The sequence below is a fragment of the Athalia rosae genome, chromosome 5 (assembly GCF_917208135.1).
Source record: "Athalia rosae chromosome 5, iyAthRosa1.1, whole genome shotgun sequence".
NCBI lineage: Eukaryota > Metazoa > Arthropoda > Insecta > Hymenoptera > Athaliidae > Athalia > Athalia rosae.
In genome coordinates this window covers 15,422,216-15,444,967 of record NC_064030.1, presented here as the reverse complement: position 1 = coordinate 15,444,967, position 22,752 = coordinate 15,422,216, and the positions used below count along the sequence as shown (strand labels likewise).

Genomic DNA, 22,752 nt, shown 5'->3' with positions numbered 1-22,752 from the left:
TCCTTTACATAAGTAATTTTATTTTCTGTAACGTTTAAAAATTATCGGAGGTAACAAGGTTTTTTGTTTTCCTTTTAACTACAACAACGTTTTGCATTGTTTTTGTACATGGTGAGTCAACCCTGGTCAGAGAGTATGAGGCTTCGTGAAAATAACAAGTTGAATTATAATCCACATTAATTATTCGCTACAAATAAGATCTCTCCTAGGATAACATAATCGGCCATCATCATTGGTCGAACTTTGAACTGGATAGTATATTTTTCATTGTTTTTTCGAGAGAGGGCAATAAATCACAGTATACGTCAACACATTTAGTAGCACACTTCTCAAAGCTATCGCTAAATTTGTTCACTTCGTCCTGCGAGGGGTTTGGCGGCATTTGATCCCTTATGCTATCGTTACACTCCATTACGCACCTCTGCAGCCTTGTCTGAAAAAAATGAATATTCTCGTTATCTCAGTTCTCTGAAAGAAAGCAAAGTGTTAATCTTTGGTATTATGGGCTCAAATAAGTCCAGTGTACCTGAACTCGTTCAAGTTCACCCTGAACGTATTGCTGGGCCTTGTTGAGAGGCGTGCTACAATTCTCGACGCATTGATGAACTCTCTGCATACTGTAGGATTGATTATCGCAGCAGGAAGCTGCACACCTATGCATGTCGCTCTGAAAAAAGTGCTCGTTGAGGCTTTGGAGTAGCTGACCATGAATGTGAATGAAGAGGTGATATCATTGAACATTTGTATCGATCACGTGGACCGGCAATGTGATCTTAAAGGGTTAACAATTGAAAGGCAATATGCTAGAAATATGTTTTACCTGCATCTTTCGTAAGTACGTCTTGTCAATCTCTTCTACCATATTGGACATCTTGTCCTCTACACGACGCCTCTGTTCCTCGACCATTTTTCACTTATTTAAATCGCTATCGGTTCCTCAAAAGCTAAAGAGATTCAATATCTCCTCTACTGCCTGACCTGACGCAATTATTGTCTCTTCAATATCTTTAATTTTTGTTTCAAATTCACTCGCTAGAGAATGTTAGCTGCCACACGGGTCAAGAATTCTGCCTGAGGATGTCGCCTAAAGCACTCAGAATCAGAATCGACCGAAATTCAATTCGCAGAAGTCTGTAGGGACCATAGGATAAGGTTTTCTTGAACTCACAATCAGAAGGGTCTTTGTGCCTGAATTTGAATAGGTCAGTAAGGCAGTTTGTCGATGGCATTGATGAGTTGCTCTCCTTTCCACTTCCGGTTCGATTACCTCTCTTCATTTCTCTTTTAAGTGGAGAACGTAGAGGAACTTGTGCTCACAGCCCTTTGAAAAACCATCGACAGTTATTTCGAACCGCGAATCGTTTGTCCTGATTCCGAAATTACATCGATGGTCGATCGTTCGTCTATCAAATGCATGCGAGGCACGGTGATTGACGCGAAATTTCGGTCGACGATTTCCGCCTACAAAGCCTGATCGCAACATTTCACTCGTTACCGTTCGTTTGGCGATAGTTATTTGACCTAATAACGAGTCAAATAACTGGAGGGCTCCGGGTACCAATGGACCAGCAATTAATATTATAAGAGAAAAACACAATACGTATAATTATTTAGCTAGAAAGTTACTCGCCTACTAGTCCATTCGGCGATACAGCTGTATAAACTCTATTTAAATACAAGCTTCGACTCCGAATCACATCTACCCCTTGGGCTATTTGCTCCTCGGCCGAGAAGGAAGAGCATTCTACGAGATACGAATAGCGTATTTAATTACTGCAAAAACGAAACAGGCACTGTACAACCATATCTCGTTGATACAATTATTATTATAAAAATTCGCCCGGATGGTTGCCAGGCAAACGTCAGAATCTCAATTTTCTTCGAACGACGAAACTCCCCTGAATAGAAAACGATTTTGTCAAACGAACAAAATTTATTCTAAGTAACGCACACGTGGGAAACATGAGGGGGAAAAAAAATTGACGAAATATCGGGATCGTTACGTACAAAACATAATGTCATCGTTGATATATACATGTGTATATATTTGTTAGAAACGTATATGATATATTTTCAATTATATTTCAAAATATTATTTTGACACGAGCGATGAAAGTTCAAGGTGTTTTTCCTCCTCCTCCTCCTCCTCCTCCGCAAAGTTCTCGAGGTACAGACGCGTCGTATGAAACGAGTCGTTGATCTCATCTCTTTATTCGGTAAATAATCCCATCAGTTTCAATTCACCATATCGTACAATCGGGTTTCACTTTCGACCTTTGGTGAGGTCGGATGGCAGGTCAGAATGCGGGGACGATGACGACGTAGAATCTGGCAGCGACAACACCTTGGATGTTATCGGTACCGAAAGCCCCGCCGCCGTCATCGCGACGCTCAACGGTATCGTAATGAATTGCTGTTGATTACCCTGAACCGATCCGGTCGAAGAGACCCCTGCAAAGATAAAGACTCGCTTAGAAAACTCGCACGGAGTCGCGAACCGACTTTTCCTCCCATTTCACCCACCGGCGTCCTGAGGTATTTGCACCGGTTGGCCGTTCTGTCCGATACTGAGAAGCACCCCCGGACTGGGAGAGTAAACGACGTTCTGGGACATCGGATATATCATTCCCGACGAGAACGACGACATGCTACCTGAAAACGTGAGATATCAATGAATCATCGCTACCGGAAAAATTGGCAAGTTTTCAATTTCAACTGCGTTTCTGAGTCCATCAAAATGTCGATTTTTGTGGTCGGAAAACGTGAGATATCTAAAAATTCTCGCTACCAGAAAAATTGACAAGTTTGCAATTTCAACTGCGTTTCTGAGTCCATCAAAATATCGATTTTGGTGGTCGGAAAACGTGAGATATCAATGAATCCTCGCTCCCAGAATAATTGACAAGTTTTTTCAATTTCAGCTGCGTTCTGAGTCGATCCAAATATCGATTTTGGTGGTCAGAAAACGTGAGATATCTAGAAATCCTCGCTACCAGAAAAATTGACAAGTTTTCAATTTGAATTGCGTTTCTGAGTCCACCAAAATACCGATTTTGGTGGTCAGAAAACGTGAGATATCTGAAAATTCTCGCTACCAGGAAAATTGACAAGTTTTCAATTTCAATTGCGTTTCTGAGTCCATCAAAATACCGATTTTGGTGGTCAGAAAACGTGAGATATCTAAAAATCCTCGCTACCAGAAAAATTGACAAGTTTTCAATTTGAATTGCGTTTCTGAGTCTATCAGAATATCGATTTTTGTGGTCAGAAAACGTGAGATATCAATGAATCATCGCTCCCAGAATAATTGACAAGTTTTTTTCAATTTCAGCTACGTTTCTGAGTCCATCAAAATATCGATTTTGGCGGTCGGAAACCAGGCAGAAGAAGAGGAAAGGAAAAAAGCGGCGTTTCCGGCGTTCGAACCGCCGGGGATGATCTTCGGTCGGGGCCCCCCCGCGAAGCGCTGTTCGAGAAATGCTCAAATTGTGGCCAGATTAAAGGAGGATGTTTTGCCCGCGGGTTCCCGTTTACGCTCGTCTCCTATACATACATACATACGTATATACCGATAACACCGTTTGAAGATCGCGGGTAAGCGCTCTTCGGTTCTGCAGTTTAAGCATTAGTATTTATATTTATGTGCAAACGTTGTACACCTGCGCTGCCGCTTTCGACCGGATACTTCCGAGTTAGGAAGCGAGCCGAGGTCTCCGTTTGGTCATGCGAACGTAGCATAGCCTTAAACGGGAGTTAAAGGCATCCTCGCCCCATCATCGCGTACGCACCTCGCATAGCAAGTAGCGGCGCGTACTTTGCGCCCCCACTTGTCTGTTATATATATGTATATATATATATCTTTAGAGAGAGAGAGAGATATACGCGCGGTAACGTCCGCACGCACCAATACGCGTACCTACCTGCCTACTCCGCACCCTCCCCTCCAGCCCCCCCAAGCCCTCGTCCTTATTTTATTCCTCGGGTATCGCATATTACAAACCCCTCTTTCCAGAAGAACAAACTCTGCGCCGCGACGACATTATCGCGTTCCATCTCTCTTCACTTTTTACACACCCGCTATCTTCTTTTCCTCTATCTTTCTCTTTCTTCAGTTTTTTCTTTTTCTTTTTCTTTTTTTTTTTCTTTTTCTTTCTTTGCCCCCCACATCCCTCCGCGTATACAGCTATTTCTTGCGCTTCGATACATATATATATAGTTACATATAACTATTCATACAACGTATATACGCGCGATAAATAATTTATGACTTCTATCTACTCCGGCGTCGTTACACTCACGATATACGTACATATATATAAACCTTAATAATAAATCAATTTCGGTTATCGGCGTGGGGGGGGAGGGGGGGGTAGGTAGGTGGAAAAAAAAAAACACATTTTCTTTCGATCAGCCAAAACCGCCGATTTCGATTTACCTACCGGTGTGATTTTTTCCCGCGTCTTTGGTAGCCCCGGGGGATTCACCGTCGCTCGAATCAACGTCGCTGTCGTTTCCGCATACGTCCGATCTCGGGGACGCTGCGTCGTCCTGAAAAATTACAAAAGTTTTGAGAGAAATTAATGAGGAGGAACCTTTTTTTTCCTCGTCAACGATCAACAATTGGGGAAAAGAGAGAGAGAGAGAGAAATCTACATCTCCGAAAAAAATCATGCGCCATTCCACGGGAGTGTCGTTCGCCACGGAGATGAGGAGGAGAGGAAAGATTCGCGATCGGATCGCGTTGGAGGGCGACCGGAAATGATTTTCATACGACGTCCGCAACTTCCACGTCTTTGCCGTACGTCTCCTAGTTCTTAAAAGGCGCGACGTTTCGCACCGGTGCCGGTAACGCTTGAAACAGTAAAAGCGGACCGGACGAAAGAATTCTTTCGAAAATGAAATAACGACCGAAATATTTTCTACACGGGGGGGAAATTCGTCAAGGATATAATCGTATAGAATTTGAATCCCTAATCGCGGGGCGTTACGGAGTCGCGATCGCGCATCGATTTCAGCGAATAATCGCTCTTTTCGAAAACGAGAGGAAGAAAAAAAAAAAAAATGGAAAAACGGAAAAACACTTCGACCATTATCTCGGAAATTCCTCGCTCTAATATCTAGTTACGCACATCGCGTAACCGCGTATGTACATCTGGTCGTGTATGAACATAGTTTGCTATAAATAAAGGTGTGTGCATACGCAATAAGTTTTGTGTGCGATATTAAAATACCCGCGGTTGGATTAAACGCGTTGGCTAAGTTAGTCAGCAGCTCCAACTATACATATATCGGCGCGTGCGAAGAGGCGTTACGTTTTGCCGGTGTTGAAAAAAAAAAAAGAGAAAAAAACGAAAAAAAAATGATAAAATAAAATAAACTAATAAACGAAAGGAGATACATTTAAAACGAGAAACAACGACGAAGCGGGAGTAAATTAGAGAGGGATGCAGGTTACGCAGCGCCGAAACGAGACGTGAGATAATCGCTAATCGCAGCCGCTATGCGGGGGCGAAATATTCAACTCGCCGGCTAATAGACCTACGTGTGTATACGATATCTCTTGGTACGCGCGATATACGTACGGTAGGTATCGCTATTCGCGTGAAATAATATGCGCGTCGAAATAAAGTCGAATCGAATAATCGGACGTTCGATCCGGAATTATACGACGACGACGACGCTGCAGCAACGGAATTTTCACGCTAGAGGATAACGCGTGAAAGAGGAGAGCGAAAATTTTCCAAATTTTGGAAAAATTGAAACGTTCGTCGGATGTGATCGGGATATTGGAAAACGAGAGTTTTCTCTTCGTCTCGAATGAGACATCGAGTTTGAACGTAGATCCGATATAATTTATGTGTACGAGGTACGCGCGGACATTTTTTTCTGTTTTTTTTTCTTCTTTTTTCAAAAAGTTATCGACCTTGTCTCGAAGTATAATCGATAGATATTTTTCGATACGCGCGATTTCGTTCGTTACGCGCGTATAGCTGCGCGGATCTCAACGTCAAGTATCTAACGAGTGCGTATTGTGCCTGCATCGCAGCGCAACAAACTCGCACATAAAATAGCTATGTAATATATCTCGATATACATGGGTGTAATACACAGGCCCATAAAGGGAAATGGAAAAACTTGCCACGTTGTTTAAACACTTATATACATTTGAACATATACCGTCGACGCGTATATCTGTATCGTATGACTTCAGGTAGTCAGACTCGCTGAACTTTTTTCTATAAATCATTATATATATACTATATATATACATCATATGTAACACAATTTATTTATTTATTTTATTTTCTTTTTTTCTCTTTTTGCCTTTTTTTCAGGTGAAACCTACAAGGTGACGCGTTTCGATCTTTGAATTTTCATCCAGGTAGGAATTCGTTTTCGTCTCGACGGTTTTTCCGCTTTTTGTTTTTTTCTCGTTCCTTCTGGTTTTTTTTTTTGTTGTTGTTTGTTTTTGTTTTTTTTTTTTCTTTTTTAAATCGTCTGCGAGAAATAACGCCGTATACAGCGCTTGCGATACACGCGGAGCGAAAAAAAATTGAGAAAATTTATCGACGACGATTTCCGAGGAAACGGAAACCGCGACTTTACGGTTGGAAAATTTTGCTGCAGAAATTCCTCGACGTTGAATTTTCGGCGAAAATTGCGTCGCGATTTTCGATCGACACAAAATGACTGACACGTATTCGTAACGCGTATACTGCGGCGGAGCTGTAACTCCCACGTAATTTTTATCGCCCCCGTTGCGCTTGTTTTATTTGCGTTTTTTTCATTTTTCTTCATTTTTTTCTTTCATTTTTCTTCATTTTTCGACGTCCGTTCGGAAGGTCGATTCCAAAAGTGCGAATCTTCGTACGGGAGAAAACTTATTCCGCGAACTCTTGAGTAGGTGAAAAAGGAGGAAGGGGATGGGGAGGGGGAGGGAAAAGGAAAAGGTAAAATGGGGTGGAGGCTGATTAAAGGCGAAATGATGTCCCATGGGTTGTACAATGGTTGTCGAAGGTATCCGACGTGTATATATATATATATAATAACGCGTTATAGGTGGTACCCGCGTGCGGGTACGTATAAAAGATCCGTGCGGCGGTTCTCCTCGTTCGGTAGGGGGAAAAGATGCGTGCCTCGTCGCTCCTTATATGGCCATCGCGGCTCAACTCGACGCGCACCTACGGGAGCCCCCGTGTGCCCCTTGGTGTGGACGTGATATCGCGCGTCAAATTTACAAAATCACCTGCACGGTACGCGGCGGCGGCGGCTCCTCCTCCTCCTCCTCCACCGCCGCTTCATCTCCTTCTTCATCGTCGTCGTCGTAGTCGTCGTAGTAGTCGTCGACTTTTTCGTCCTTCTTTTTCGTCCTCTCCGGCTACGCGACGTACGATCCTCTTCCTCTTTTATACCGGCACAAAACTTGTGCGCGATCGTACGGAGTCGGCTAACCGCTCAGCGGCGTCCAGCTTCCTCATTATACATATACTTTTACATTTTGTGTATTTACGCGCACACGTAACGAAACGCTCGAGTATGTAGATATATATTTATATCACCCGGAGGCTGCAGAAGATACCCAACACCGATGACACTGTGATCTTCTTACTTATCCGTAGCGCGTGTGTATATCTACTACTTTATATTCTCACGTGTATACGTGTGTAAGTGAAATCTGGACCACGCCTCCTTTTAGCTAAGTCCCTCTCCTTTTACTTTTGACCATACACGCGCACGTATATTTATATATATGTATATTTTTTTTTTTTGAAACACGTCGGGATCTTCGATTCTTTTTTTGCCGTTTCCACTCCATCTTCGTTTTTTCTCTGTCTCTCTCTTTTTCGATTTTTTTTTTTTTTGAATCTAATCATTCGCTTTTCTTCGATCATTATTTTTTTTTTATCCCGGCTACCCGTCTTCCTAACTTCGTCCCGCCTCCATCTTGTTTCTTCTTTTTTTTCTCTTTTTTTTATAACAATCTCGCGATTAGGATTACAAAGTTTGATTTGCGGATTGATCGAGAGCGATTTACGGCAGATCGCGCGAGGATCGAAAAATGAAATAGATAGAAGAATAGAAAGACGAACGGAAGATTTTTTTCTAATTCACTGCAGGCAAAGGAGGCGGCACGCAGATACGGAAAGCCGCAAGTGTTGCGAAAATTTCTCTTTTGAAACGCTTGGAAAGAAATGAAGAAAACTTAAGAAAATCTCTCGGAATTCAAACACTCCCCTCCACAAATCCTATATACAGCCATTATACACTACCGTACATAGGTATATAATCTCACGATTAGATGCACTTGTACGTCAGCTGTGTGTACGTATATCCCCGAATGTACGGGGTGTTCCGTTTCGACGAACTGTGAAATTTTGCAATCGCGAAATTCCGTTTCCTATTCGTCCTTGTTTTTTTTTTTTTTTTTCAACAATTTTTTTTTTCAGCCACCGCGAAGCGTCGTTCCAACGAATCCGATTTAGAGTCCGATGACATTTTTTTTTCTCATCTCGATCCGAAAAATCGGAACACTTTTCGAAAAATCATCAAAACTGGTCGAGTCTCGATTGATCTACGATCGGACGATCCTTTTGGATTCTCCATTTTTTTTTTTCCCCACCTCGTCTCAAGCGAGAACGACGACGACAAATTTTGGAGCCTGTTTTTCGGTTCTCCACGCTGAGAAGACGGAGGATTGGAAAAGTCGAAAATTTGGAGCTACTTTTCCGAGTCACACGAGGCAAATTTCGACTGACAGCGACGACAGCCGCGCGAGCATGAGATGATTCGTCAAACTCTCTGGGAACGCCGCAGATATGGCCGATTTTGAGGCAAAAACTCGACGAGAAAAAAAAAAAAAGCGCATTTCGCACACGGTTGAAACAATTGTCTCTGAAAACGAACGACGTACCTACGAGAGTTTGCGAGTTCGACTTTTGTCCCAAAGACGAAAAGAAAGAAATTGGACTTTTCGATCGAAATTTGCTCGTCCCTGTATAGTTTATTCGATTATTCCGACGATTCTTTTTTCGTTTTTTTTTTCTTTTTCGTTCGCTTACGAACGGAACACCTTGTATACGCGAGTATATTTCATACACCTAGGACGTGTATATTATACGTCGCAACGAGGGTTGATGATGAAACTGTAACAATTATACGCGTTATTTATATTGTATATATATATATGTATGTATGTATATACGCATTTGTAAAAACAATCACGTTAATTACAATCACCGTCATTATAATCATCATGGTCGTCGTCATTAACGTGAACTTTTCAAGCGTATATCAAATAGGGTCTTAAAGATAACCGTGTATAGTTACAGATACATCACACACACACACACACACACACGCGCGCGTATATACATATCTCTATGTACATGTATGTAATTACGTTTAGTTCGAAATATGCTAGTTTCCACATAGGCATACGAACATATATATATATATCTTTTAATGTACAATGCCTCGCGATGCAATGCAATGCACAGGTGCACTACCTTATTATATATTTGAGGTCTGTATCTATAATGATAACAACGACAACAACAACAACAACAATAATAATAATAATAATAATCATCGTACACACACCGGTGTGTTGCAAAAATGAAATTCTTCGTCACAGCAATTCTATAGCATGTGAAGATTCGCGTACGCTAACAATAATCAACGAGAAGATAAATGAGGTAAAGAAAAAGAAGAAAAAAGTTTTAGCCGATTTGCGAAAGAAAAAAATTTTCGTTCCGATCGATTTCATGACAAACTTGACGCAACGAAACGTATAGAACGATCCCCAATTCTTACCTAATTTCATCGAAGAAGAAAGGGGGAGGGACAAAAAAAAACAGAAAAAAAATTTCTTCGTCGTTTGAAAGGGATGGTAACAAATCGTTCCAAATTTTGGAATCGCGTTGACGAAACGGCGATTTTAATCGCGGGGTGATTTCGCACGGCGATAAAAATCTCGGGACGGCGAGCGTTGATGATCGAAGAACGATCGACGGGTAGATCGGACGGACGGACGGACGGACGGATGGGACGGATATTAAACGATCATTGAAGTGAGGAATTTACGCGACAGGTGGCTGTTGTTTTTCTGCCGTTTACCGTGTATGTATACCCATAAACACGGTGCAACAAACAACTGTAGCACTATTCGCGGTGTTGTACCCGCGGCACACCGGGCGATATACACACTCGCACGGCCTTTCATCGCCGTCTAATTAGCGATATATAGCGGAATTACATTTTCTTAGAAAAAAGAAAAAAGAAAGAAAAAAAAAAACAACCATACCGGCCGGAGCTCATGCGCGTTCTAGTTTTATTCCAACTTCTAGTAACGCACGGTATTACAAATGTATTTTCAAAGGGCAGGATAGGTAATCCTATTTCGAAACATTTTTCGAAATCGAAAAAAAAACAAAACAGGGGCGCTCGAGTCGGGAACTTTTTCATCAATTTTTGAAAAATAAATGCCAAATTCGGAACGATCCCACGTTTACGTCAATTTGTTGTTTGCATTATTTTTTCCGTCAGATCGAATAAAATGCGCGACGGGACCCACCGAAATCTAATCTGTCAATTTTTAGCTCCCCCACGTGTAGTAAAATTTTCAGAAAAAAGATCTCCATCGATTTTCGCACAGGATAAATGACGAGAAAAAAATAAATATCGTATATTCTCACCTACATATGCGTATGCGATAAATCGACGCGTGATTCACGAATAAAAAAAAGAAAGAGATAGAGAAAAAAAGAAAAAGAAAAAGAAAAAAAAAATATTCATCAGACGATCGAAAATAAATTGAAATTTTTACAATTCATTTTTTGAAATTTTCTGATGTCCACGCTGCAGTTTCACACATACGTGTACGAGGTATCTGTAGAGTGGGCGTGGTACATGACGATCTTTCGAATTCTGCTACAACACACATACAGAAAAATCATTCGTCGTACATACATACGCGTTTACATACGTGCCCATATGTAAGTTACACGTATGTATGTACGGGTGTGCGATACATACGACGAGATTTATGATAAGTCGTTAGTTAATTGCCGTATAAAACACATCCTTTTGTACACACTGTATACGAACACGTACATGTATAATGAATTATAAGTATATAATAAGGTATTTAACGACTATAATTTATATGTATAACGTGTGCACCACGGTTAGGTATACAGGTATATCGTATACCTGTGTAAGATGTTGCATGATGCGGAACGCGGGCGCGCGCGCGCGCGCGCGCGGCTCGCGTTTATGGTGGTAACGAAAAAAAACAAAAAACAAACAAACAAAAAAAAAAAACAAAGTAATAAAAATAGTGAAGAAAAAAAAGTAAAAAAAAAAAAATTAACTAGAAAAGATGGAAGGGGATTCATTCGATATCCCAGTTATACATATACCGCAATGCATCGGGACGAATAGACGTACATGTACGTACACACATATGCGTATGTGTACATAGACGGCATATACTCATGTATAACTATGTATATATATATATATATATTATACGGAGTAGCAGAAGCGAGTCGGCCGGACGATGCCTATGCTATTTCTCTCGTCTGGCTATTTACTTCATCGTGTACACTTCTTTGCCTCTATATAAGGCGTGTCAAGTTGTCTTTGACAAAAGCCTCCTGTCCCTATATGGCGTGGGACTCTCGATCGCTCTCCAGCAGGAGAACGAGAAGCGGCGGCGGTAGCGGCCAGCCAAGCCGAGCGCACCTGGTGTGCCGAGTAACGAACGGTGGCGGCGGTCTAGGCCTACCTTCCAGCGCTAGCTTTATCTCCGGGGCTCAGGATCGCCGATTTTTTTTTTTTTTCTTCCGTATCTTGAGCGAACCCAGATGATCCCGAAGACTTTTGGTACACGATACTCCAACAACGGCGCGATAAAAATCGTTTCGTCGTCCGGCGTTTATGGATGAAGAAAATTCGGAAAAACGAATCGACCGATTTGTCGTAGAAATTCGTTGACAATGAGACGGAGATTTTCTTCTACGTTGCCCAACGAAATGTATTTTGACTCCATCTTTTCTTTCCTCGTGAGAATTTTGAACAGCAACGTTTTCGCTTATGCGTATCTATAAATGTTTATGTTTTATTTCGTGTTCGACGAGTTTTTCGATTTCTCGAACACCGATTGTACGCGTTTGTAAGCTTTGTCTAAAAAAAAAATGGGGTTCAAATTTGCGCCAAACAACGACAGCAACGATCACGATTTCAACAACAACAACCGCAGTAGCTAAGGTACGTATTAACAAAAACGAGAGGAACGTAAAAAATATATAAGCGTTTCAAAAGCGACCGATCTCAGCTGAAGTACGTGTAACGTAAAGTTGTAACGAAAGTTTCAACGTGCACGTGAGAAATGGGGAGAGAAAAAAAAATGGCGAGTAAATCGTCGTGTGCTGGGTAGAGAGACGTTCGAACGAAATGGTGGGGATGAAAAAAAAGAGAATAAAAATAAATAAACAAATAAATAATTTCAGGAAGCGTGTACATATGTATGTATAGATAACCAGCATGCTGAAATATGCCTCGTTTGTGCGAAAGAAAAAACAAGGAGAGAGAGAGAGAGAGAAGAACCTAGGTGAAATGAAATGTATATGAGAAAGGAGAAAAAAACTAAATAAATAAATAATAATTTATGTTTTTATCGGATGAACGTTGATATACCTACCAAAATTCGTATAATACTCCACCTGAGTAATGAGCGTATACTAAATAACTTTTTATATACCTGGTAGATATATGTGTAAAATTTATGTACGCGTGTATCGTGTAAACGACAATTTCAATATATCAATGCAGAGATGAGTATATATACCAATGTATGTACATATGTATCTGAATATTTCAATCGGGGAAAAAATGATTTATTTCCGTGTGCGTTTCGTTTCTATATATTGATAGAATATTTTTATAATCATATCACCGAAGAGAACGAGACGATGACGACGTCGAGATAATTTTCGAACAAATTGAAAAAAAATTGATCGTGAGTTTTGTGTATATCGTAATTGTTTCTTTGTTTTCTTTTGTAATTATTTTTTTTTTTCTGTTTTTTTTTGTTTTTTCCATATTTTCGATTATACAAAATATACAAAACACACATGCACAATTGCACACATATCACATAATAGAGTGCTTCTATATGGTGTACACATAGTATATGTCCGTATATTTACATATATAAATTTTATATATAAACATACGTATACTATGTATACGTTATAAATAAATATATATCGACGGGGTGAAGGGTGGTCTATAGTATATGTGTAGAAAGAAACGTCAAACCAGAAGAAAAAAAAAAATTAAAATGGAATAAAAGTTGAGAAAATCAAACGGAAGCAAAAAATTTTAAATAATAAAAAATAAAATTAAAAAAGAACAAAGGATAATTTTAATCGTAATGATAATAATAATAATAATAATAATAATAATAATCGTAATGATAAAAAATAATTGTTAATGTTTAATATTAATATCGATATATCAAATAATAATCGTATTTAAAGTACTAATAATTATATTATAATAAACGAATTAAATTAATCAAACATAAAAACTATAAAAATACTAATAATACACATGCCACACTCTACATAACAACACGATACAACAAACATCAACGGTACTGCTAAATGAAAAGAAAAGAAAAAAAAAACCAAAAAAAAAAAAAATATCAAAAATAGAAAATGTATATGCATATACGTTACATACATATATTTATTATTTATGTATGTTCAGTTGTAAAAATTGACTGATTTTTATTCACTGCAGGCGGGGCTCGGGGCTATTTTAATTGAAATTCCAAATTTTCCGTGATCAAGCCACTCGGGAAGTAAAAAAGTAAAAATAATCGTGACGAAGATTAATGAATAATTCACGTTCGGTGATTATTTTTGTTTTCTTTTTTTTTTCATTCGTTTTTTTTGCGAATTTCGATAATTCGTCATCTATACGTACGCGTGCGTGTGTACGCGTGTGTGATCGGAGATTTTTTTTTAACGACGGTTGAAGAATGATCGGTATCGAAATATGAGAAATAAGAAAAAAAAAAACGTGTCTTACATCTTAAATAAATAAATAATGATTCTAGTACCGCGGATATCATTGACAAGCACCAAAAGGATGGGGGTAAAAGGAAAGTGAATGGGGTGATAAGGGAATAGGAGATCGTCGATCGCTTACCGTATAAACTAACCGATTATATCGTAAAAATGAACTTAATTTTGATTCTGCCATAATTCTTTTCTTTTTTCTACCTTCCTCCTTTCCATTTTCCTAATCTTTCGATCGAACTATATAATATCATCCTGTTGTACGCAGGGCACTCGATTCGCACCTTGAAATAATTACTCGCGTCTAACCGATGTATACAATAATCATACGTATATAATCGGGTATAATAATAAATATATACAACATCGTTTAATAAATATAGTATAAATTATTATCGTTAACGTCGTTTTATTTATTTATTTATTTATTTATTTATTAATTTATTTATTTACTTTTCTTTCTTTCTTTTAACTTTTTTTGTTTTAATACTTCATTGCTACATTATACTAAAATATTTGATTTACCTTTCTTATTCGGTTTTTCTTTTTTAAATTTCTTTTTTTCCATTCTTTCGTCCAACTATTTTTATATTCATTAAAATCCGCGTTTACGCGTACGAGAAAGTTAATTACTCATACGCACGTCGAAATTTTCTATGAAATTTAATTTTTCCAACAAAACGTTCGCCTCGATTTCTTTCGAAGAAACAAAAAAAGGAAACCCAAAAATTGAAATCCGATGGATGAAAAGAATGCGAAAAAAATGAAAAAAAAAAAAGGTCAGGGAAATCCTCGGATAAAAAGTTCAACGCTCGCGAGACGACGAGGGTCTTTGGACAGAATAATAAAATTGATTAGCTAATAAAGAGTGTAATATAGGTACCCGTTCAAGCAACGCAACCAAACAGTCCCGAGCGTCCGACACGCCGCTCCCAGATACGAGGAAAAAAAGGTAAACATTGGAGACAAAAAAAATAAAAATAAAAATAAAAAACACCCCCCCCCCCCCCTCCCCCGACACAAATGCCCTGGAATAGCGACAAGTTCAATTCGCTCGTTCCTCATCATCGCGTTAAACCTCGACTCCCCCCCCCCCCCCCCCCGTCACAAGTCGATCCGTAACGAATCCTCGAGGTCGCGAAAACGCCCCGGGAAATCCAGAAAATGGGGTAAAATGAATCGGAGATACGAATTTTCGCGACAACGATTCGTCGCGACGAAACGTTAACCGGATGTACATTGGGACACCCCCGCGGTTGGTAACGGGGTGATCTGCATCCCCGATTATCAACGGATCCCCCCCCGCACCCTCTCAGAGAAAATCCAACGACGGAGATGAAAAATTCGCTCGATCGATTCCTCGACGATCGTACGCAGTTTTCGACTGTCGTTTGCGAAATAATCAATCTATTCGTCCAATTACGCATAAAACAATATGACATGCACATGATAAAGAAAAAAAAGAACAAACGAAAAAATTTTCAGCCACTACAGCATCTCCGGAACGGGAAGGGTTCGGAAGTTCGAAGGTGTTTTTCAAGGACTCGGGGGTGGTTGGTGATGCGGTGGTGATGCGGCGGTGATGATGCGATCGAGGGTCTTACGACCGAAGTCACTCGACTACCGTTGCGGATGCGAGTGTGACATGTGGGGATGATAGGTGGCGTGGGGCGGCAACGGGGACGGACACGACTGTTGGTACGGGCCAGCGGTAAGCATGGGTCCGGGACTAGAGCACGGTACGAGATGGGAGGGCGAGTTTTGGGGGTGGTGGGTTGCCAGAAGGTGATGCTGGTGGGGCGCGGGCGCATGCGGTGGTGCGGGGTAGCCAGCGTGCTGTTGGAGAGCCCCGCCATGCGGCGAGCCGTACACCAGTTGCCTTACTTTCTGCTCCTCGTCGGCGATGTTGTACGTTAACTCGGTCTCCTCGAAACCGGTGGCCGACATCCTCTGGTCGCCCGTCGAACCGGAGGACGGCGGGTCCGGGCTGTTCAGGCACGTCTGGATCAACGCCTTGCCCGCCTCGCTCGTTATCATCGGCTGGAGTTTCCTGGTGGCGAACGTGTAGACGTGACCCGTCTCGCTCGCGACCAGCAACATCACCTGGGTACCCGTCAGCGTCGACAGTTCGTACGCCTGGAAATCAATCAATTTGCCGTATAAACGACGTGGACCCTTTTTTTTTCCCCCTAGGTTTTTCAGTCAGTCTCGTCGTCTCGTTGGCGGGGACCTCTGAATTTCCCCGTTTCTTTTTTTTTTTTTATTTTCTTTTTACTTTTTTTTTTTTTGACACAAACCGTCGAGCGAACGAGGGTTGCGGAAAAAAGTGGGATGAGAAGCGTCGGGACGCCGGGGGAAGCCTATTTTTCAAGCGGAACGGATTCGAAATTGGCGGGTAAAAAGTGTCGGGCGTCGGAGAAACGTCTCTCGTTGCGTCTCCGAGACGGAAGAGGCGCTGATTCGAGTGTTGGGAAAAAAAAAAAGACCACAGTGGGATCCAGGTTTCGTGGTTCGTAGGAGAAACGTGTAACCCCCGTGGTCGAGTTTGTCACCTCGTTCGTTCTCGAATCTTTCAATTTCCACTTCGTGTCAAAGAATTTTTCGTTAGTTTTTTTCGGATCTCTCCGAACGAGGAGAGTCTGTCGGAGTTTCCCACGGTCGGTAGTCGGTGTTCGGTAATTCGTTAGTTCGGCAGTAGCGTCGTTACTTTCCGAAAAGGGTGTGGATGGGTTAGAATGTTAGAGGAACATAACATTAGATTACACGTCGTCGTCGGTTTTTCATTTCGTTCGTTCGTTTCTCGTTTTTCCGTTTCAACAAAAAAAATACGAACCTTTTTCATGATTCCGGTTTTCCTCTTTGAAAACGTCGTGTAACGTCGCAATTTATTGTCGATGTATTCCATCTTTATTTTGACACGCCCCTTAGTCTTCTTCCCGTTGGAGGGTGGCGATTTTTTAGGCTGCTGACTAAGGGCAGCGAAAGTGTCGTCCAAATTGTCCGGTACACAATCACCCGCACCACTGACGTTGATAACGTTGATACCCCCGGCTCCCCCGCCCCCGCCGCCGGGACCCCCCTGAGAGGTGGTCATGCCTCGATTCGTTACCACGATGGAATCCTGGTGGTCGTAGCACATGTCCGAGGAGCTTCTCTTGTGCGCCGAACGTGGCATGTTGCACGCGGACGCTCCTCCCGACAGCATGCCACCTCCTCGTCCACCTCCGTTCCCTCCTCCTCCTCCCCCGCCCCCTCCTCCGCCCCCACCTCCTCCGCCGCCGCCGCCGCCGTGGGAGTTGAGAGAAGCTAGAGAGGCCGACGACAAACCCCGACCGCTCTGCGGCGGCTGGGACGGATGCGGTGCGTGAGCGGTGTGCGTACCGTATAGTTGTTCGTTGCCGGTCGCGTCGCCGGTCATCATCCCCATGCCGTAACCGAGGTTCGCGAATCTCTGGGAATCCCGAGGACCTCCGCCGCTTCCTGTCGGATTATTATCCATAACGGTCGACCGCTACTACTTCGCCAAAGCGCATCTAACGAAACACGCGACGATAAAAAAAATCGCACGGACTCTCTTCGATATCCTCCTCCCCTGCGCCCCCCACCCACCGTCGACGACTTTTCTCGCTCCGAATAGTTTTCGTTTGTTTTTGTTTTTTCGCGTTTTTGTTTGTTTTTGTTTGTTTTTTTGTTTTCTGTTAGTTTTTTTTGCCTCCCTGGGAATCGCGCGATTCCCGACCAGAGTGTCCCGTCGACCGAAATCGGGTTTAGTGGGCGCTACACCGCGTACCCTCGGCGAATCGAGTCCACCCTCGTTCAAACGATCGGCATCGGCCTGTCGCGGTATCGCCGCGCGTCCGCCACCACCCCCGCTTCCACCTCCTCCTCTTCCGCCACCTTTGAGGGGACCTCCTCCTCCTCGTCGTTTCTCGAATCGTCCTCGTTTTCGTTGTCTTCCTCGTCGTCCGGTTCGCTCCTGCCGGTGCTCCCGCCGCTCTCGCCGGTCTTACCGCCGCCCTCCTCCTCCTCGCCGCCGCCGCCGCCTCCGCCGCAACTCCCTCCGCCTCCTCCCCCTCGGTTGCTGCTACCGGCCCCGCGACCGCCTCCGTTGTTATCGTCCTCGACGTAGCACGTGGAACGATTCATGTAGCAGGGGGGACCGCGTGATCTCGCGCGCGCGACGATCGCCCGCTGTTTTTCAACCCTCGGCCGCCCTCGCCGCCCTCTTTTGTTATCTCGTCGTCGCTCGTTTCGCCGCCTTTTTGTTTTTGTTTTTTCTTGTTCCGGGGATAACCGACGATCTCTTCCTTACCGACGCGACACCGCGATCGCTAACGAATCATCGTTGTTTTATCGGCTTGCCGAAACAACAACATCAACAACAACACTGTCACGCGGCGCACGTACCCGTTCGAACAACAACACCGGCAACAACAAAAACAACAAAAACAACAACAACAACAACAACAAACTGACAATTCCCAACGAGAATTCGATGTACTTTTGCGTCACGTGCGTGTATTTCAGTTCTCCCTTGATTTGTTTATTTAAATTTTTTTCTTGGAACTAAAAATTTGTCGTTCCAACTCCGGTCAACGAAGGAATCTCCTCCGTTAGTCGGTCGGTTGCCTCGTGAAATTTTACTCGGTCGATGCGCGATCGTGGTTGGGTATTTGAAGAAGAGAAGAGAAAAAAAAAAATTTTTTTTTTTTTTTTCTCCCACGTTAGGATTTATTCACGTTTTTCGGGTGTAACGTGACGTGCGACGCAGACGTAAACCGCAGCGTGACGCAAGTCCGTAACGGCGTCTCGGAAAAATTCACGTTAACGAACCGAGCGAGACGGCCGTCTCGCAGCGACTAAGAGCGCGGCGACGTTTCGTTCGTAACCTGACCTACGTGAGCGCGCGTGTCCCGGCCGTAGCACGCTTTTTACCCCCCCCACCTGGAACTGGGCCGAACGCGCGCCGTCGCGAAGTAGTACCACCTCGTCGGTGGTCCTCCTAGGGGTTGGTTTCCGCGGGGGTTGAACCCCGAAAAAAACTCACCCCCGAACGTAGGCGAGGGTTAGCGGCTCGGTTTCTCGCATCGCCCGCTCGGCGACCCATTTTCGGGACACTTTATCCGAGTGACGCGGAGCGATACAACGGACGGTGGAGAGGGTGTCCCCTGCTGCCATATTTAGAAGTCGACGTTACCATATTAGGTAAAGTTCGCCTAATATGGTGAACGGAGGTGGTCCTTCCTTACTTTTCGAATAGACGTTAAAACTCGCGTACGGTACGAAAGAACGTAATACCGTCTCTCTCTCTCTCTCTCTCTCTCTCTCTCTCTCTCTCTCTCGGTACGGACCAGCTGATGCATTCGCACCGACACACGGACACGAGGGATAAAATCGGCGTCTCGCCTTCCCGGTCCGACTTACACGCGAATAACGTTGTTACGATTGCACGCGGATCATCGACATTTCCACGCCGTAACGCGTACACGCTCGGGTCCCCTGTAAATGTTTACGTTATGAAACGCGATATTCGCGACTATTTTTTCACCAATCGGATCGGAATCTCGACGGTATTACGTCTCATCCCCGTCTACTTTCATCAATTGTACCGGGGTGACACGATATACCGACGTATATCGAATTTACCGTTCGTAACACACACCCCCCTCCCCCCTCCATCCCCCCGATATATGTATCTGCAGCAGCGCGCGAAACTTTGAGATTTTTGCTCTCCAAAAATTTGTATCTTTTTTCTTTTTTGTTTCTTTTTTTTTTGTTTTTTCTCAACCTCCTTTTTCGGTTTTCTTTCTTACCATCCGCAGAGAGAAAACTTGAAAATCGTAAAGTTTGACTCTCTTGCTTTTTTCCTGTTTTTTTTTTTTTTTTTTCTTCGAATCAATTCCTCGCAAAAGCGCGTACGCTTATATATACACATGACTCAAAATCCGGCGATACGACTTAACCCGCAGAATCGCGGTTGAATCGTATCCTCGCGATTATCGTCCGAATACACGAAGAGACGTGCGCTTTTATACATACGTACACACAATTTTCACGACAATGTATATTTATAACATAAATATGAGCGATCGTGCGAAGATTTATATGCACGTATACGGTATCGGAATACCTATACTCGTAATGTATTATAAATATTATGTAGCATGCGCGGTGGCTCCGCGGTGTAACGTATACCCTCCTCCTCCTCCTCTCGACTCCTTCTTTCTTCGGTTTGTATATATAGCGGGGCCGGGGCGCGATGCCGGCGCATCGAGCTTTCCTCGCTTGTTTTTATTATTCGTATACATATATATACACACCGGTACGCGTGTATCCGCAGAAGTAATACTTACTCTGTAATATGCAACGGGGAACGTCGTTCCCCGCATCACGGAAGGAAACGGGTTCGCTCGCGGGGCGAACGTACATGAAACTTGTATCTATACACGTACACGTATACCGCGTGTCTCGTGTGTACCGACGCGCGCGAGTACGTGTATATTTATCACGGTGAGCAGGAGGAGGATGAGGAGGAGGAGGAGGAGGGGGAGGGAAGAAGAGCGAAGTAGAAAGAATAAACGGGTGGAGGTATTTTCCTCCCCCCCCCCCCGCCCCTCTCGGAAAGCAGTTTTTATTTAGAAAGCTCGCCCGTACGTTGATCACCGCGGGAAAACCGTCTCCAGCCGCTCACCGCGTGCCGATATATCCGCCCGAAATCATCGACGAATACGATTCGTTTTCGAAAACGGCACGCGCTGCACCCTCCGAAAATGTCAGCGCGCGAAACGCCGGGGTCCGCGGACTTCCGCGCTTCGTTGTTTCCGTCTACTTTTTCTTCGGAGGGCGTCGGTTTTTGTTCGGACTTCGATGATGTTACAAATGAAACTTTTCCGCTCGTCGATATTTCCCGCGATCAAAAACCGTGACAATTTTCGAATCGGAGACGTTCGCGAAATCGATTCGAATCTTCGCGGTTCTCCGATGCGCCGCGCGCGGCAGCACCTACAGAGACCCGAGGGGCCCGACGGGCCCGCCGAACGCGACGCCATTTTGTATAGCGCGGTACGCACGAGATTCAAACGTACGCGCGATTCGTTTAGGGATATCGAGCACTGTTTCGAATAATCGGATACCGAACCGATTGTTTTTTTTTTTTTTTTATCTAAAAAGGTCAATCGAAATCTACATTTCTCTGTATCTCAATTCGTACGTGCAGGATAATCGAATGGATAAAAGGACGTAAATTCTTCCATCTAGTTCATCATCCTGATTCTTTTTGGTTTTGTTTTAATATTTTTATTTTTTTTTTCTCTCATTTTTCACAATTTTCTTTGTAAGTTTTTTCTTTTTTATCTCTTGTTCTCTTGTTCTTTTGGATTTCACGAGACCTTTTTTTTTTTTTGTTTTGTTAATTATTCTTATATCCATATCCTTATAACTCGTTTAGTTACAGCACAGAGTAAAAAACGTTGTTTCATATTTCTTCGTTCTTTTTTAATTTTTTTGGTATTTTTTTTTTGTTTTTTTTTCACTTCTTCTTGTATTTCATTTACAATATCCTATTATTATAAAACACGTATATAAACATAGACTGAGTACATTATATGATAATATTTCTATCCTAGATTTTAAAAAATGTCTCGTTATACATATACAATATAACGTGTGTGTGCGCTCGCTTACGACTGACTCCTCTTTCATATAATTATAACTTGTGTGGTTGTTTTTTTTTTTTTTCTTCATCTTCATTTAATTCCTCTCCTGTCTTTTTTTCATCATCGTTTTTATTCGTTTATTTATTTATCATTATTAATATTATTATTAGTATTTCTTTTCTTTCTCATTTTTTTTTTTTTTGTATTTTTTTTTTCTTTTTCATTTGAACCTCTAATTTAAAGCTTTATTTGGCACGTTTATTAGAATGTCATTCGGTACGGAAGCATTCGATTTTATTTATTTATTTCATTCATTTTTATTCGTTTTATCATTACTTTATTGTTATTATATTAAGTTCTTTAATCATTTTTTATTACTGGTTTTCATTTATTTCTCGTGTTTTTCACCCCCCTCCCCCCTCGCCCATTTCTTCTTATTCGTTTTAATCATTATTTTTCTGTTTTATTATACAAAATGTGCGCGCGTGTTTTTGTGTATATAAGATGTGTATATATTTCTTTTCTTCTTCATTTCGTATTACAGTTAATTACAATCTCATTTCCGCGAGAACAAGTTTACTCGTCGCCAAATTATATCTCTTCGTTTTTCTCTCGTTAAATTCACTTCGATTTGGTTTGTTCTTTTTTTCTTCCTTCCTTACCTCGTTTTATTCCTTTAGTTCAATGGCTTTCTCTCTGCTTCTCACTCTCTCTCTCTCACACACACTTTCTTTCTATCGTTCTCCAATTTTTACACATTAACATTTCGTTAGAAAAAAATTCGTTATTCATTATTTATGAGTGTATATGTATATATATATTTGTTTTTTCTATATATATACATATACATACTCGTTCGATTCTTATGTACCCTCGGTTGTTTCGTAGCCGATCGTAGTCATCAGGGCTCATCTCCGCGACGTTACATGATTTTATTTATTTATTTATTCAAATTATTTAGTTTTTTTCTTCTTTATTTTCTCTAATTTTCTTATTATATGTTTCTT

General features: G+C 42.1%; 2 protein-coding genes across 2 annotated transcripts; both read right to left on the bottom strand.

Annotated features, from left to right (window-relative positions):
* LOC105683979 (protein FAM136A) lies at positions 1-1,011 on the bottom strand. The gene is made up of 3 exons (XM_012397004.3): positions 821-1,011; positions 527-667; positions 1-433 (listed from the first exon to the last, which is right to left on the bottom strand). Exons 1-3 carry the CDS (start codon positions 905-907, stop codon positions 230-232), a joined length of 432 nt encoding a protein of 143 aa, XP_012252427.1. The 5' UTR covers positions 908-1,011; the 3' UTR covers positions 1-229.
* Positions 1,012-2,024: 1,013 nt separating this feature from the next.
* LOC105684046 (serum response factor) lies at positions 2,025-17,742 on the bottom strand. Its single transcript, XM_025746148.2, has 5 exons — positions 16,924-17,742; positions 15,975-16,226; positions 4,440-4,548; positions 2,524-2,652; positions 2,025-2,451 (listed from the first exon to the last, which is right to left on the bottom strand). The coding sequence occupies exons 1-5, from the start codon at positions 17,587-17,589 to the stop codon at positions 2,264-2,266; spliced, it is 1,344 nt and encodes a 447-aa protein (XP_025601933.2). The 5' UTR covers positions 17,590-17,742; the 3' UTR covers positions 2,025-2,263.
* Between the last annotated feature and the right edge of the window lie 5,010 nt (positions 17,743-22,752).

What these genes read in the sequence shown, in the direction of transcription:
- LOC105683979 (XM_012397004.3), bottom strand. Translation starts at nt 907, where the DNA reads ATGGTCGAGGAACAGAGGCGTCGTGTAGAGGACAAGATGTCCAATATG. An exon ending in CGTACTTACGAAAGATGCAG is followed by an intron (nt 668 to 820) that starts GTAAAACATATT and finishes CACTTTTTTCAG; the next exon opens with AGCGACATGCATAGGTGTGC. An exon ending in GTGAACTTGAACGAGTTCAG is followed by an intron (nt 434 to 526) that starts GTACACTGGACT and finishes CATTTTTTTCAG; the next exon opens with ACAAGGCTGCAGAGGTGCGT.
- LOC105684046 (XM_025746148.2), bottom strand. Translation starts at nt 17,589, where the DNA reads ATGGATAATAATCCGACAGGAAGCGGCGGAGGTCCTCGGGATTCCCAG. An exon ending in TCGCCGACGAGGAGCAGAAA is followed by an intron (nt 4,549 to 15,974) that starts GTAAGGCAACTG and finishes GTAATTTTTCAG; the next exon opens with GACGACGCAGCGTCCCCGAG. An exon ending in CGCGGGAAAAAATCACACCG is followed by an intron (nt 2,653 to 4,439) that starts GTAGGTAAATCG and finishes TCACGTTTTCAG; the next exon opens with GTAGCATGTCGTCGTTCTCG.